This window comes from Salmo trutta, chromosome 17 (genome assembly GCF_901001165.1).
Source record: "Salmo trutta chromosome 17, fSalTru1.1, whole genome shotgun sequence".
Lineage (NCBI taxonomy): Eukaryota > Metazoa > Chordata > Actinopteri > Salmoniformes > Salmonidae > Salmo > Salmo trutta.
Genome location: NC_042973.1, coordinates 20327639 through 20343337, shown reverse-complemented (window position 1 = coordinate 20343337; position 15699 = coordinate 20327639). Strand labels below are relative to the sequence as shown.

Below are 15699 nucleotides of genomic sequence, written 5' to 3'. Positions count from 1 at the left end.
AATTCAAATAGAATATGAGAAGAGCCTAGAATTAAAACGTGTGATTCTAATTGTATGGGTTTTAAAGGAGAGAGGAGAGTGCAGCCGACCCACAGACATGCTTTTGCACATTGGTTGATCACAGAGAGGCAGGAAATGCAGCTGTCACAGACCAATCAGTGAGCTTGCCGCCACACCACTCCTGAGCATGGGCCGCTCCACACCAAGAGCTCCACAGGCGGTCCTTACCCTTTGCTCACGGACCCCCACACCCCCCTCCTCTCTTGTACCCCTTCACCAGACCCCCATTCAGAGGCGACTAAGGGGATTGAGTGGCTGGCTGCTGAAAAGCCCAAACGGTGGGTGCTGAGGTTTCCAAAGTTGTCACAGGCATGAATGTTAAGATATAAAACATGTCTTTATGCTCTAGTTGTGGATTTCATGGTTTCTGGTGGTATGTGAAGGGAGATGATTGCTTCCAGACACCAGGGAGGGAAAGGGAGAGTGAGGCCCACAAAGGCTGGGAAGTGGCAGTGGTCTAATGGAGGAAGACAGCGATGGGCTCCCAATGCAAGCCCAATGGGGATTTCACAACCACACATGGGGGGCGTGAGGAGCATACAGGACCTGAGGAGCTCTCTTTGCTCTCCATATTGTGTCCAACAGAAACATTACTTAAATACTGTACATCTTCAGGGGGCCTGAGAGTGAGAGAATTACGGCATTACCTCCCAAAATAATTTTCTTCGGGCATTGCCATGGCTGTGTATTTTCCCACCCAATCAGACACAGGGACGGCTCTCAAGGAACTACACTGGACTTTGTGCAAACTGGAAACCGCATATCCTGAGGCCGCATTTATTGTAGCTGGGGCCTTCAATAAAGCACATCTCCTATGCTACTCGCACATCGAGCCCTCTTGACCATTGCTACTCTCCGACGGGATCGCAGTGGAGAGGGTGAAAAGCTTCAAGTTCCTCAGCTTGCACATCAATGACAAACTGAAATGGTCCATTCACACAGACTGTGGTGAAGAAAGAGCAACAATTCCTCTTCAACCTCAGGAGGCTGAATACATTTGTCTTGGCCCCTAAGACCCTCACAAACTTCTACAGATGCACCATAGAGAGCATGCTGTCGGGCTGTATCACTGCCTGGTATGACAATTGCAATGTCCACAACTGCAAGGCTCTCCAGAGGGTGGTGCAGTCAGCCCAACAGGACATCTACAGCACCTGGTGTCACAGGAAAGCCTGTTCATCCTGCTACCATCTAGAAGGCAGAGACAGTAAAGGCGCATCAAAGCTGGGACAAAGAGACTGAAAAACAGCTTCTATCTCCAGTCCATCAGACTGTTAAACAGTCACCACTTATGTACAGACAACTACTCCTTCCTCTGCTCTGGACAACCTGTCAGAACATGACAAAGCTCCCTCCACCTCCGTCTCCTTTACTCTCTGGTGGCCTTGTGATACATTTGGGCTCATGGATTTCCCCTCTCCTAGCGCTGCTAAAGGACTAAATCAAATCAAACTTTAAATGCACTTTAAATAAAGTTGGATTTGATTTAGCCCTATTCTTTAATTTAGATTTTTGGTTGAAATGGAGATGTAAATCCAACATATTCATTATTAACTTGAAGATTACATTTGACATCAACCAAAGCTTGAAACCCTGGGCCTATATGTATTGTCTATTTTTAGTTGAACCCTGGTTTGAATTGAAACAATAGCTGTTGATGACTTCGCAAATGTTATATAGGCCTAAATAGTATCATTGATGAAATATGATTTATAGAGAGTACATGCAATTCATTTGCTCTGTTATACCTACCCTTTGTAATGACTTTGATAGCTACAGTGAATCTATTTAGTTAATAGAGCTCTCAATAATCATTGTCACAATAGCACATTGGCAGTAGTCAGTGACAAATATCAAATCTGGGCTGGACTTGATTAAATGGGATGGGAGATCAAATGGATAGCTGTAGATAGATCAACTCTCCAGTAGGAGGTGCTGCCCAGTCTATTGTTTTTTTTCTGATAGTGGATATAACGTTGAAGATCTGACGTTGTTTCAAAGGTACAAACTCAACATATTTTATACAAGGTTTGTCTATGTTAAAATGTGTTACCATGACGATATCATTCTGTGGTTGAAAATTGACTCTCAAAACAAAAGTTTTTTGATGACTTTTTGCAAATCCAATGTATTTTCATATAGATTCCATGTTACAAACAGATGACAAATGACATTTAAACAACATTGATTCAACAAGTTTGTGCCCAGTGGGATCTGTCTGTCTGTAGAAAGTAAGTACCTTCTTGCATTTGTGATTTTTTAGAAGTGTCAGTTGCATGTTAAAACTTTTGTCCAGCATGCTGCATTGGTGCAGTAAAATGCACTCAAAAGGCACTGGGCAACTAGCCACTGCTGTTTTGAAAAGAGTGCAAGAAATGTAAAGGAACTAGCATGATAACTAGTCAAACTCAGGAGAGAGAGTAAAGCACAGCACAAGCTTCATTGAATTCCCATAACATTTCCTCTCACAAGTATACAAGTATGGTGCATTGCATAAACAGTAATGTAAATGTAGCCTGTGGTGTTTAACTCACATCGGAAGGACATTTGGTACAAGAATATATAAACTGCTCAGTGATTGGACAGGTGCTCAGTGTGTACAGTACTGTATATGTTCTACATCTGGGGACCCTGGGAAGGCCTTGACTGTGTTTGCGTTGGCGTCCCAGCTGCTAGAGGTGACTGTTAGCATTAGAGAGGGGCGGGTGGTGTGGTCCCCTGAAGGGGCCTGGGGGTATTTTGAGAGTGTGTGGGGACGGGGTGGTGAATGACACATACCTTGCTCCACCTGTTGGTCTTCCAGCTGGGGCATCCCTGGGCTCGGCAGGCCTTCTGTGTCCGGGGACGTGACAGATGACTGCAGTGATCTTCCTCTATTTGGGTTTGGTTTTGGTAAACACAGGTTATCTCCCGCTGCTTGGTCCCCCGGCCACAGCTCACAGAACACTAGAGAGACAGAGAAGGACATAAAACAAAATGGAGACAGTGAGTGCAGAGATTCTAGTGAATGCCTTTTCCAACAACACTTTTTGAAACCATGCTTATACCCGCTGCTCAAGTTCTGCGAAAGTACAACATGTCAATCAGTTTAGAACTTTATATGAATGAAGAGAGACAAAGTACTTAACCATCCAATGTGCTGTTTTGTGTTGCGCAGTTGACAGCCTGCTTGTAATGATTTGACGGTTAATGGTTTCAATGGTCACGGTTAGCCCACTGCTTAGCTTACTCCTGAGGAGGTTCCCTCTCTACCACATGAAAGAGAGTAGTGAGCCAAATTAAATTGTCTAAAATAGTATAAACACCACAAGAATCAATGAAAATGTACTAGCAAAGACGTTATAAAATGTAAAAAAGTATCCAACACGGTGCTTTGTTCAATATAGTGTCTTCAGTGTATGAGTTGGAGATAAACACACATGATATGTTATTGCGTCTCATGGCCAAGTGAACGAGCTATAAACCCCTTTTGGATACACTAATCATGACACGGATCTCTGTAAAGCATCCACTGAACACCCAGGTTTGAATGCACTCCCCTGTTTAACGTGTAAACCCTGTACATGGCACAAACTAGAGAGAGAGACACACACAAGCCCAGGAGAGAGAAGACTCACAAAGCTAAAAGACCTGGATGCATACATATGGCTAGACAATCATATGGTTTCAGTAAGCTGTACAATGCTTCAGGAAAGCTACAGAGAAAACAAGAACACAACGAATAAAAAGCAGAGAGAGTCTTCAGAAAGCCCCATGCCTGAGACGAAGGTCGGTCGGTGGACAAAAATATTCTAGACTTCCATCGTTATGAGTACAAACAGCAATTAGAGAGCCAGCTATTTCTGCTGTGCTCTTAGTGAGAGAGTGAGCCCCTTACACAACGCCACTCTAAAACGGGGTATTGGAATAAAGTACAACAAGACGTGGAGAACTGTTTTGTCTTAGCATATTTTCCAGTCCAGATAATAAACATAATATTGTATTGTCCCTTAATTATGATCTCAGAATGTTGCATAACAGCAAAATGGTAAACTTGTGGTGGCCATAGATAGTACACTCTATTGGACTGACTGTGCTGTGATGGAATTATTTAAGGAAGATTTATTTTAGACATACTGTATTGAATTCTAACAAAAGCTGGTCCTTTTTTAGGTTTGGACAACAGGAGCTGTGGGCATAGGATGTGAAGAATGACTGCTTTTCCACTAATGGAGGAGAAGCATTCAAGCACTAAGAGAGACACGTTTGTGCAACACTTGGTGAGTTCACTCTGCTAGAGTACCCATTTGAACCATTTAAACAGAGAGGCACCTCCTGCTATCTTCTCTTCTGTACTCTGGTGAGGGAATTGCTTGAGTTGACACTGCACACAGATACAGTATATTATACACATTGTAATTACAAAGGCATTTTAAACACAGGGCTCAGCCCAGCTGACTAGGAGACATCAAAGCTGCCCTGCGTTGACTGACTGATCCTAAACATGGCAGTTTCTTGAACCCGCTGCACGCTCACTCAAAAATTATAACACTGCTGCCTCCACTTCAGACAGGAACGTAAACAGGCAGACATGTACAGTAGGGGCGATAGAGGGGGTGTTAGCCCCTCCTTACTGCTGTCATTGAAGAAGAAAAAAAATAGGAAGATAAAAAAGAGCAGGAGGAAGAAAGGAAACCACAGCCATACAGGCAGTGCTACGGGCAGTGGTCCTCGGCTGAACTGTATCGGCTGCCTGTTTAACAGTGGGGAGAAGACATTATTAGGCGGCATGCTCCTCCCTCTCCACAGCCAGGCAGCCTTATCTGTCAGCCATTAGTTAATCAGGGCTGGTAACGTAGAAGTAGAGCAGAAAACCGGCACAGCGCGTGGGGCCAAAGGACAACCTCTGAGAGCTGAGCTGAGCAGAGCAGGAGGAGGGCAAGGACCCGGGGACCGACCAACCCCTCCACTCTAAACTCTACTACCAGGCTAGGCTGCTGCCTCACTCTACTCAACACTGGATCAGGTAAGTCAACTCCCCTCTTACTACGCTTCAACTGCTCAATTGCCTTTCCCATGAATAGCTGCTGGTCCGCTAACTAACATACTGAGGACAAAAGATAGTGATTTTCATTTGGAGAATTTAGTAAATGAGTAAATAAATGAGTAAATAAATATGACTAATGAAGGGTTACAAGGCTGGTGATGCATGTTACTACAGTATATACTACAGTGTGGGGATCTCTAACACAATATAAATGGGGGGGAAAGACTCAAGTTCACATTTACAGAAAATGTAAATGGGATTACAAACACTTAGCCACTTAAATGTATTCATTTACTGTACTGTAAGTCACACTGGATAAAAGTATCTTCTAAGTTGCATATACATGTATTATTACTATTAAAACTTTGTTGAAAAATAAAAATATATACAAGCCACATAAAAAATGACTTTCTCTCGAGACAGATTTCCTCTCCCAAGTTGTAACAGCAATTCATTTCACATGATTAGGTGGGTTAATTCTAGTATCAGCCAGTGAATTTCATCTGGAAATAATATGGATTACTTTACAAGATGGAATTAAATTGTTGCCTGAAAGACACCCCAGTACATGGTTTTGTTTAACAAAGTTTTTCAACCAGAATGGGAGATGTATTACAGTACACAGAAAGAGATAAGCGATGTTTGGCCGTTTACTGCATTGTGCTAACAGCTAAGCAGCTTGTGCTTTTTCTTCTTCTTTCCACTGCATTCCTGCTTTGCTAGTGTTTCAGGGTTCTGGAACAGTTCACTTAATTTATTGCCAAACCAAATCCAGCTAATGTATGTTTACTCTCTGTGCTATGAAGACCATACTATAAAACAGCTTGTAGCGCTTGTAGGTAAATACACATGGAGCTGGCTTTTTTAATTTAAAGTATCAAATATTGATACTTAAATGGACTTTGGTAGACTATACTGAAATGTGAGATGCATCAAGAATATTGACAGGTTATGTCTTTTTTCTATTTCAATGCTATTCATAAGAGCATGTCTTTTTCTAGGCATGGCAGGCTGCAATTGTATGATGACATCCGCCCATTCCATCGCAGAGGACAGGTAAGCCAATGGACACATGGAAGCGTTTAGGCATAGAGAGACCACGCTATCGGGTAACTTATGAGACCATGGAATTACCTGTAGTTCAGCCAATGCGACTACACCACAGCATATGCAACTTCAACAGAAAGAACACAGAAATCCCTATAGAACAACTCACTTTCAATTGATAGTTCACTTGGAATGTTTGTCAGATGTTTTCAAACCTTAAAAAGGCACTGTCTAATTTCTTTAGTACCTATGTTTCTGGAGCAAGAACAAACTCACGATTGTGTGAAGTTTGTCCAGAATATTACACTCTGTACTAGCAAACCGATACTCAAATACTATGTATAGAAATTGTCAACAGCTTCAAAAAAAGATTATCGAAGTCATATTGAAGATAATCTAGGTTTATGATCATCCTAACAACTAAATGTGTACTCATTTTCCAAGGACCAAGTGATATCAGAGAACAAGATACACTGATAGATATTATTTCAGTTCATTACACTGATTATTACACTGATGTTATTACACCTTTATCAGTGTCAATGAGGGGGAAAAAATGTAAGAAGATGTTTGCAGAGCTCAGAGAGTGAGGGAGGCTAAGACATATGGCCAGAGAGCTATCACAGGATGCTTTTCCTGTTCAAGGTCCTGTTTTGCAAGGAAGTTTCAAAGACAGAAGTCAAAACAACACATGCTGTCGACGTGGGAAAAGCTGGTAAGAGCAGAGCATCGTGGGGTGGAGGAATGTCAGAGTCATAGATCTTTCATCCTCAAGGCCAAAATAGCCACACACAGGCCTGATCATCTCCATGCATGGGAAGAAACAATAAGCAACACCTCATACTAGCACTAATACAGTCCAGTCCAACCCTGGCCAACGTGGTCCAAATCTGGCATCCAGACATCAGTGGCCAAAGAGATATTGTTAGACAATTACTACACGAGTAAGTAGGCTGTATTACCTGAAATTAATTGGTATTAACTTGCAAATAGGATTTCCTCACAAAAGAGTTGGTACAAACCAATGTCATAAGTATATTTAGGTACCGAAGGTAAAAAATAGGGACATTTCTTATTGGCGTCACCATGGAGTTTATAGTAAGGGTAATGATTGAAAAGGATATTGCAACGTCTAAATAATTATTGGTCTGTGTTAACAAAGTTGACAAAATGTTCACTACAAGTGTTACGTTCGTCGATGGAAGGATTTGACCAAGGTGCAGCGTGGTAGGCAAACATTTTAATTTATTAAATGAACACCGAAACAAAAAAAAAATAAACAAAAAAAAATGAAAAAGCGTAACGTTCAGTAGGGCATACAGTACAGTACCAAAAACAAGATCCCACAATCTAAGGTGGGAAAAAGGGCTGCCTAAGTATGATCCCCAATCAGAGACAACGACAAACAGCTGCCTCTGATTGGGAACCATACTAGGCCAACAAAGAAATAGAAACATCGATTTCCCACCCTAGTCACACCCTGACCTAACCAGATAGAGAATTAAAGGGATCTCTAAGGTCAGGACGTGACAACAAGAGCTTAAGGCTGCTTCTGATGGAAAATGAAAGCAGTTGACTAAACTCAACTGTGTAGTTGGTGCCAAACTGTGCCTCTGCCATGGCTAGAAACTCAAATAAACAATCATAAAAGGGCATATTAAGTTTCCCCAACACGATTCTCTTTTTAAGTCAACACCACTCAGAAAAGATGAACTGAGTAGCCATAAGTCAACTTTCGGGAATGACAAAAACAACCAGTTTTTCTACCTGCCCAAACATTCAGCTGGAACCAAGATCCATTTCCATGTCCCACTCCAGAAACACTCCATTGGTGCTCCATTGAGTACAATGCTGTTGTCTCATAAAGCTATGCCAGACCAGGAGAGTGAACCTGATTTCGGACAGCAGAACAATGCTTGAGATTCTAAAGTGACCTTTTGGCCCAGGATTTCCAAGAGCTTCCAAGAGTCCCTATTCCGGGCAAATTCCATCCATCCAAATTCCTTCTTCTTACTCAACACCACTTCACTGTTAAGTTGTCAAGACCCAAACTCTAGTGTCATTTATCCTAGTGACAAGTTCACAACCAAAGCCAAAGACATGGTGTTCTTTTAAAATAAATAAATAAAATCAAATGTTATTTGTCACATGCTTCGTAAACAACAGGTGTAGACTAACAGTGAAATGCTTACCTGTGGGCCCTTCCCATGAAAAACATGATAACACAAGGAATAAATACACAACGAGTAACAATGACTTGGCTATATACATGGGGTACAGCTAACGTTTGTCTGTCGGCATTGTTCATCCTGGGTTCCCATAACAGAATTGCATCGTAAGACACCAACGACCTTGACCTTGACCTTGGCCTTTACCTTGGCCTTGTGTTCCAACCAAAAAGCTACAGTACAGATATCGGACAAAGAGCAACATTTTCCTCTCTCAAAGAGACACAAGACAATGTTGCCCAAAATATTGCATGATGGGACGATCACATTGTTGTTAGGTTGTTTGTAATTTAGAGGTGGTTGATCGTCAACACCTGCCCGTGTGTGTCTCATTAACACATTCCTCAAGCTGAACGCTCTGTTTACACCGCTGTCTTTTTATGGGGCCGTTATGGGGGTGATATTGTTGTGTGTTGCTGGTGTGTTTCACAAGCCTGATATGCTATCTACCTTTGATTTCACCCCCACTATAGCACTCTTTGAAGATGTGCAACAATGTACAATCTGCAGCTGGGCTCAGTGGACTCCAAAAGTGGTGTTAAACCTTGAGACTAACTGTGTCCTTAACAGTAGAAGGAAAACAAGTTATTAGGTAATAGCATTGACTACAAAGTCAAAGGCAACTATAATTCCTTGGCTTCCAGCACATCAGATATAATATTTGCCCACCAATGACTGCCTCATAGAGCCACACTGTATATTTTCAGATCCTAGACGGGTGTCAAACATACAGCCCGTGGTCCGGTTTTGGGGTGGTTTGAGCATATACTATATTTTTTAATAGGACTATATCATTATTCTATCATTATCCTGAGTGGCGCAGCGGTTTAAGGCCCTCTATCGCAGTGCTAGAGGTGTCACTACAGACCCAGGTTCGATCCCGGCTGTGATCCAGAGTCCCTTAGGGCGTTGCACAATTGGCCCAGTGTCGTCCGGGTTAGGGGAGTGTTTGGCCGGGGTAGGCCGTCATTGTAAATAAAAATTGCCTAGTTAAATAAGGGTTAAATATATCTAAGTATATAAATATATATATAGCTTTTAAAATTTGATACTTTAAAATGACTAAAAGCAAATACAAACTGTGTACAAATGATACAGTTTCTTGACTGTGTCCAGCTCGCTAATAAATCACCCAAATGAAAACAAGACAGTCAGGGAGCATAGAAAATGTAAAAAACTATGGATAGATAACAATTAATTTTTTTTTGATGGCGAGGAAATATAACCAATATTCAGTGCGCCCCTCCAGACCTCATTGACAAAATGAGTTTGTGCTTGCAATTTACTCTGGCGGATCTGATGCTGGAGGATGATATAAGAGGACTGAACACTGCGTGATGTAAACGGCGGTGTCGTTTAATCACAAAAGGATGGGAGGGAGACGTTGGGGCTGAATATGTAACATCGATGAGTACTGTAGGCTCAGACATTGACTTGCTGGAATGTCTTCACCATCTGTGAATCAGCGGCCCTAAAGCTATGAGAGACAGATGCGCAAGTAGAAACAGACCTGCCAGCCAGGTAGCTAATGTGGAACATGCAGTACAGGACCCACATCACTAAAGGTAGAGCCTGGAAGTCTTCATATAAAGAGTAATACACTGACGTCTATTGCACTGCTAACTGACGCCACACCAGAAAGCAGCGGTGTAGGGTGTCTTGGTAAAATGTGAGGTAAAAAGTGATAAGCTCTACTTTCTAGGGAGATATGCTACTTTGAGTGGGTTACCACGTTCTTCTAGGGCATCCTCAAAATCTTTCCCACTGAACCAAGTTTGTGGGGGGGATTTTGTTTTGGACTAATATGAAGAGTTTGTACAGTCCAACTACCAAGGTACATCAACATGATAGCCACCAACAGGCCCCAACATAAATAATCTCCAGTAGAGACGAGGTGATAGCAACATGCATTGAAGTCCCATTTCAGAGAGGATTCACCCCATAAGCTTTAGAGACCTTTCTCTCAGATGCGTTGTAATGCCAGTTGAGAACCTGTTCCTGATCATTGGACGTGCCAGGGAAAGCCTAGTTTAAACGCTTCCAGATCTATACTTATTTTATCCCCCTGCATCCATCCCCAGCTGTCACGCCGGCGAAACAAAAATCTGCCTAAACTCGTCTCTTCCCCTCTCTCAATCTTTTCCCCACTCTCTCTCCCCTGTATCCAGTTTCTTTGTGGTCGCGAGTCAACTCCTGCTATTTTATGTCATCACCCTCCGTCACTGAGACTGCATTAGTGGCTATGTCTAAACGAGGCTTTAATGTACAGGACTAGGCCACATAGAACCAAATATATATCAAACTTTGAAGTTTGACATCAACCGTGCTTGATCGCAGATGTCTATATAGGCAGGAGGGTTCACTGGTTTAGATGAAAGACTCTCCATCGCTGACACTTAATATTTATGTTCCATATGTACTATATAAATATCTTGTCTAGTTCTCTCTCAGTCAAACGTTAAGAAATGTGTGTGTTTTGTTGGGCGATCTGGGATAAAAACAAATCAATCTTTGTATACAAGCCATGTCTTTTCTCTGTCATTTGTTTCTATTGAGGCATGGCAGCATTATTTCATTGCTCTCTAAATTGCACATCAATGTTCATGGAGAGCATGCTAATATTACAGTTGTTTTTTAATCAAATCCTGGGACAAAAACAAATTACTTTGATTTAAAACAGACAGGAAATGTAATAATGAAAAAAAAGAGACTTATTTTAATATATGTTTTGGCTGTCCTCCATGTTTTCCAACTGTTTGGCCTTTCGATACAGACTTTGTTGCTGCTGTCAAAGCTATACTTCTGTCCAAAGATGTTGATGCCTCAGATAACATCTCGAAGCAGAATCTGGTTTGGTGCCTCCAAAGGCTTAACCCTCCGAACATGCCAAATCCTACAAGTATACTGACCAATACAACTCATCAATTGCATAATTTGGTTTGGTTTAACATTGAATAAACCACCACTAACAGGGACCAAATGTAAAATTAGCATCCTGCTCTGGTTTCCAACCTATGACAAGAACCATGCTTGAAGAACTGAGACTGAGGGAACCTCCAAGTCTCTAAGTCCTAGCTAGCTCCAGTTGATCAGTGCTAGACCGGCATATGGGCTGGATCAGAAAACACAAGCTTAATGATGTTACGACCATCTGACCCCAGGGTGACAGGTTTAGAGAATTTGCCTCAGGCCAAAGTCAAATATGTTTATGTTGTGGATTTAATTTTAACAAATGTGTTTCGTTCAGGGTCACTTCAACAAAGATCGCTCTCATTGGGACTCCCCCACTAACTGCAGGAAATTGTGTTTAAGCAACAAATAGGCATAAATTCCTAAAATGTTGGAGTGTTCAATTCATCACACTGCCTTATTGTTGGTTAGTGCTGCTTCACCCCAAAAATGTTTGCAGCTGTTTTTAAAGCAATCATCATTACTTAATGATGTTACCATTGTTGCTATATCTATTTTGTGTGGAACTTTACTGCTCCCAAACTGTGTTTGAATAACAAAATCTGTGCAATAAATGTCAATTATGTTCTGTCTTTGGTGAGTTATTCTCTTTGGAATCAGTTAATGCTTACATTGCTTGATTGTTATATTGGACAAACCCTGACTGAAGAATGCCACAAGATACCCTAATCATCTCACCAGGTAAGTCCATGACACAAGATTCAACCCATATAACTGCCACTTGAGAAAGCAAATCCCTTTGTGAAACATGCCAACATACAGTACAGTGCATTAGGAAAGTATTCAGACCCCTTGACTTTTTGCACATTTTGTTACATTACAGCCTTAATCTAAAATTGATTAAAAAAAAAAAATCTTCATCAATCTACACACAATACCCCATAATGACAAAGCGAAAACAGGTTTTTAGACATTTTAGCAAATGTATTAAAGAAACAGAAATACCTTATTTACATAAGTATTCACTGACTAGGTAAACCCCTTTCCTTTCGTGTTCAGACCATTTGCTATGAGACTCGAAATTGAGCTCAGGTGCATCTGGTTTCCATTGATCATCCTTGAGATGAAAACTTGATTGGAGTCCACCTGTGTTAAATTCAATTGATTGGACATGATTTGGGAAAAGCACACACCTGTCTATAGAAGGTCCCACAGCAAAAACCAAGCCATGAGGTTGAAGGAATTGTCCGTAGAGCTCAGAGACAGGATTGTTTCGAGGCACAGATCTGGGGAAAGGTACCAAAACATTTCTGCATCATTGAAGGTCCCCAAGAACACAGTGGCTTCCATCATACTTAAATGGAATACGTTTGGAACCACCAAGACTCTTCCTAGAGCTAGCCGCCCAGCCAAAGAGCAATCGGGGGAGAAGGGCCTTGGTCAGGGAAGTGACCAAGAACACAATGGTCACTCTGACAGAGCTCCAGAGTTCCTCTGTGGAGATGGGAGAACCTTCCAGAAGGACAACCATCTCTGCAGCACTCCACCAATCAGGCCTTCATGGTAGAGTGGCCAGATGGAAGCCACTCCTTAGTAAAAGTCACATGACAGCCCTCTTGTAGTTTGCCAAAAGGCACCTAAAGGACTCTCAGACCATGAGAAACAAGATTCTCTGGTCTGATGAAACCAAGATTGAACTATTTGGCCTGAATGCCAAGTGTAAATTCTGGCGGAAACCCGGCACCATGCCTACAGTGAATCAGGGGATATTTTTGAGCAGCAGGGACTGGGAGACTAGTCAGGATCGAGGGAAAGATGAATGGAGCGAAGTACAGAGAGATCCTTGATGAAACCCTGCTCCAGAGCACTCAGGACCTCAGACTGGAGCGAAGGTTCACCTTCCAACAGGACAACAACCCTAAGCACACAGCCAAAACAACGCAGGAGTGGCTTCAGGATAAGTCTCTGAATATCCTTGAGTGGCCCAGCCAGAGCCCAGACTTGAACCTGATCGAACATCTCTGGAGAGACCTGAAAATAGCTGTGCAGCGACGCTCCCCATCCAACCTGACAGAGCTTGAGAGGATCTGCAGAGAAGAATGGGAGAAACTCCCCAAATACAGGTGTGCCAAGCTTGTTGCTTCAACAAAGTACTGAGTAATTTATTTTTGGTATTGGCTCTGCTTATTTTATTTGTCCTGTTGAAATGATCTCCTCTATTTGGAAGCATGATATAATACAACAGAAAAGAGGCAGAATGGAATCCATCAACAATATTGGATGAACATAATTTTGGGGGGTTTCGATTTGGGACCTCTTCAAATATAACAAACTTGCCAACATTGATTAATACCAATTATTCTTGTAATAAAACACAATCCTCCGTTGGTTTCCAGCCAAAGGCATTACGGAGATAGCCCTATTACTACAATTGTAAACAGATGTACGTGCCAGCCTGTGCCAAAGTTTCCCTTGAGTGTTTGCAAAATAAAATGATAAAAAACATAATAACAATAAGAAGAAAACCTGCAGTCTGTTTTACATTATATTTTGTGTGATTTTAATTTATGCTGTTTATGCTATTTTATAAAGCACACTTTTATGCTATTCTAAAAAACTCAGATTGCTGGCTTTAGATTAGCTGGATAGAGAGACGAGGAGTAACTGCAAGGGTATATATTTTTCTGTATCAACAAATATTGCAGGTATCATATATTGTGTACCAAATGCTATAGGGATATAATTAAACCGAAACAGTTATCTTGAAGTTTGTGTCTGAAGTTTGTTTGGCCTGTGTACAACTGGGCAACGGTTCAGCATTTAGGATGTGGGCCTTTATGTCTCGGTAACTTTTGCTCAGTGTAGTATATATTTTAGACAGTATTTGGTATAAACCCCAAAAAATACAGAGCACATATGATGCTATTTCCTGTACTGTGATGAGCATAAAAGTAAATGCTCAACAATATGATTTTGAAGTTATGGAGCAAATGTCATTGCCAAAGAATACAACACTTTCCAAGTATTACAGCATGATGCCACATTGAAAAACAACACACATTTCACAACCTTTGTTTCTTTAATATTTTTTACAGTGGGAAAAGATATTTCAACATGTTTATGTATTTTTGAATGTGAACTAAATAAATAGAAAAAGATTAACAACATTTGAACAAAAAAACTTTAAGCAATGCACTGTTGCCCCACAGCACAATCACTGAGCACCTTGGGTAAAAAAGTTGGAGATGCGAAGGGCAACTGGGCTGACGAGGCTAAGGAGGAGTCTTGGATGAAATGAATGTCTTGGGACAGACGGAGACAAAGGAATGTGGAAGAAGACAAGAGAGAGCGAGCCCAGAGTGGACCTCACAGGAGAGCTTACGGTCAACACAAACAAAGAGCCATTTTGGTAACACTTCACCTGAACTATGTGTCAGGAAGACTGCACCTTGATGTCACACGTCATGACACTTTGGGAAACCATGTTTCACGTACTAGTGTTTTTCATGCTGTCGAAGGATATAATATAATATATGTTGACTGGCTGGCTATCCATCAAGCAAGATGTGGTAGTTAGTAATGAAATGTTTTGAAATGTATGGAGCAGTTATCGGATGCCAGGTCAGGTTTATGACAGCATTACGAAGGTTATGACAGATAACCCAAGTGTTACATGTATCTAAATTGAAACAAATACAACATTAAAGCTTCAATAATGAATAAACTATTGTAAACAAATAAATACCTTTTATTTGAAAAAATCCTTCAGAAATATAGAAACTGGCCCAAGAAAAAAGTGAAACAGCAACAAATGACGACAGTATCATAAAAGAGAGGTATTTGTGTGCTTCAGTTGGTACGAGATTAGCGGATGCCAATTCAGTTGGTTTTATCTTCTGAGCAGACTTTCAGATGAAAAGCACATTGGAAGTAAATCTACTGTGAAATGGTAGAGCTTTAAAACTGGATTGCATAGTTTGACATTTGTACACCATATTAGACGGATTTATCTTGATATACGGCATGTAACATAAGCTATATAAATACATCAGGTATGACCTGTGAATAAGTTCAATAATACAACTTTATAGTGCCTCTTGTACTTAACAGATTGACTGTTATGTCAATCTGTTAAGATCACCTACAGCCAATTTATCAGAGGCAAAGACAAAAGGGCTCTAATTCGCTGACTTCTGGAAAAAATGGCAGACTGGTGTTTCTATAGAAACCCCACTGTAAACATCCTTTTGATGTAAACTTCTCCTGTACTATAGTGCAGTTTTACAGTAGAGACAAAGGGCCCACCATACAAGACAAATATTGAAACCACTTGTGCCACTATGACCAACTAACACACTAACGACAAGACAGAATAATTACAACACCTGTACTGGTGAGGGTGAGAGTATATTGTGAGGTTGAGTGTTT

At 41.2% G+C, this 15699-nt stretch overlaps 1 protein-coding gene and 1 long non-coding RNA gene across 4 annotated transcripts in view; one reads left to right on the top strand and one right to left on the bottom strand.

The window, feature by feature from the left end:
- LOC115151825 (A disintegrin and metalloproteinase with thrombospondin motifs 20) overlaps positions 1–15699 on the bottom strand; it is a 137181-nt gene that overhangs the window by 12672 nt on the left and 108810 nt on the right. For both annotated transcript variants that reach the window (XR_003867366.1, XM_029696082.1), the window contains exon 28: positions 2839–3006. Coding sequence is in view for 1 of the 2 variants with exons in the window: in XM_029696082.1 (XP_029551942.1) it covers positions 2839–3006 (168 nt within the window). In the remaining variant the exon portion in view is untranslated. The remainder of the gene's footprint in view (positions 1–2838; positions 3007–15699) is intronic.
- On the top strand, positions 4461–7409 carry LOC115151826 (uncharacterized). 2 transcript variants are annotated; one of them, XR_003867368.1, is made up of 3 exons: positions 4461–5065; positions 6088–6142; positions 6779–7409. It is a non-coding gene; the product is annotated as an uncharacterized LOC115151826 (long non-coding RNA). The 2 variants fall into 2 exon arrangements; XR_003867367.1 differs by having other exon boundaries at positions 6088–7409.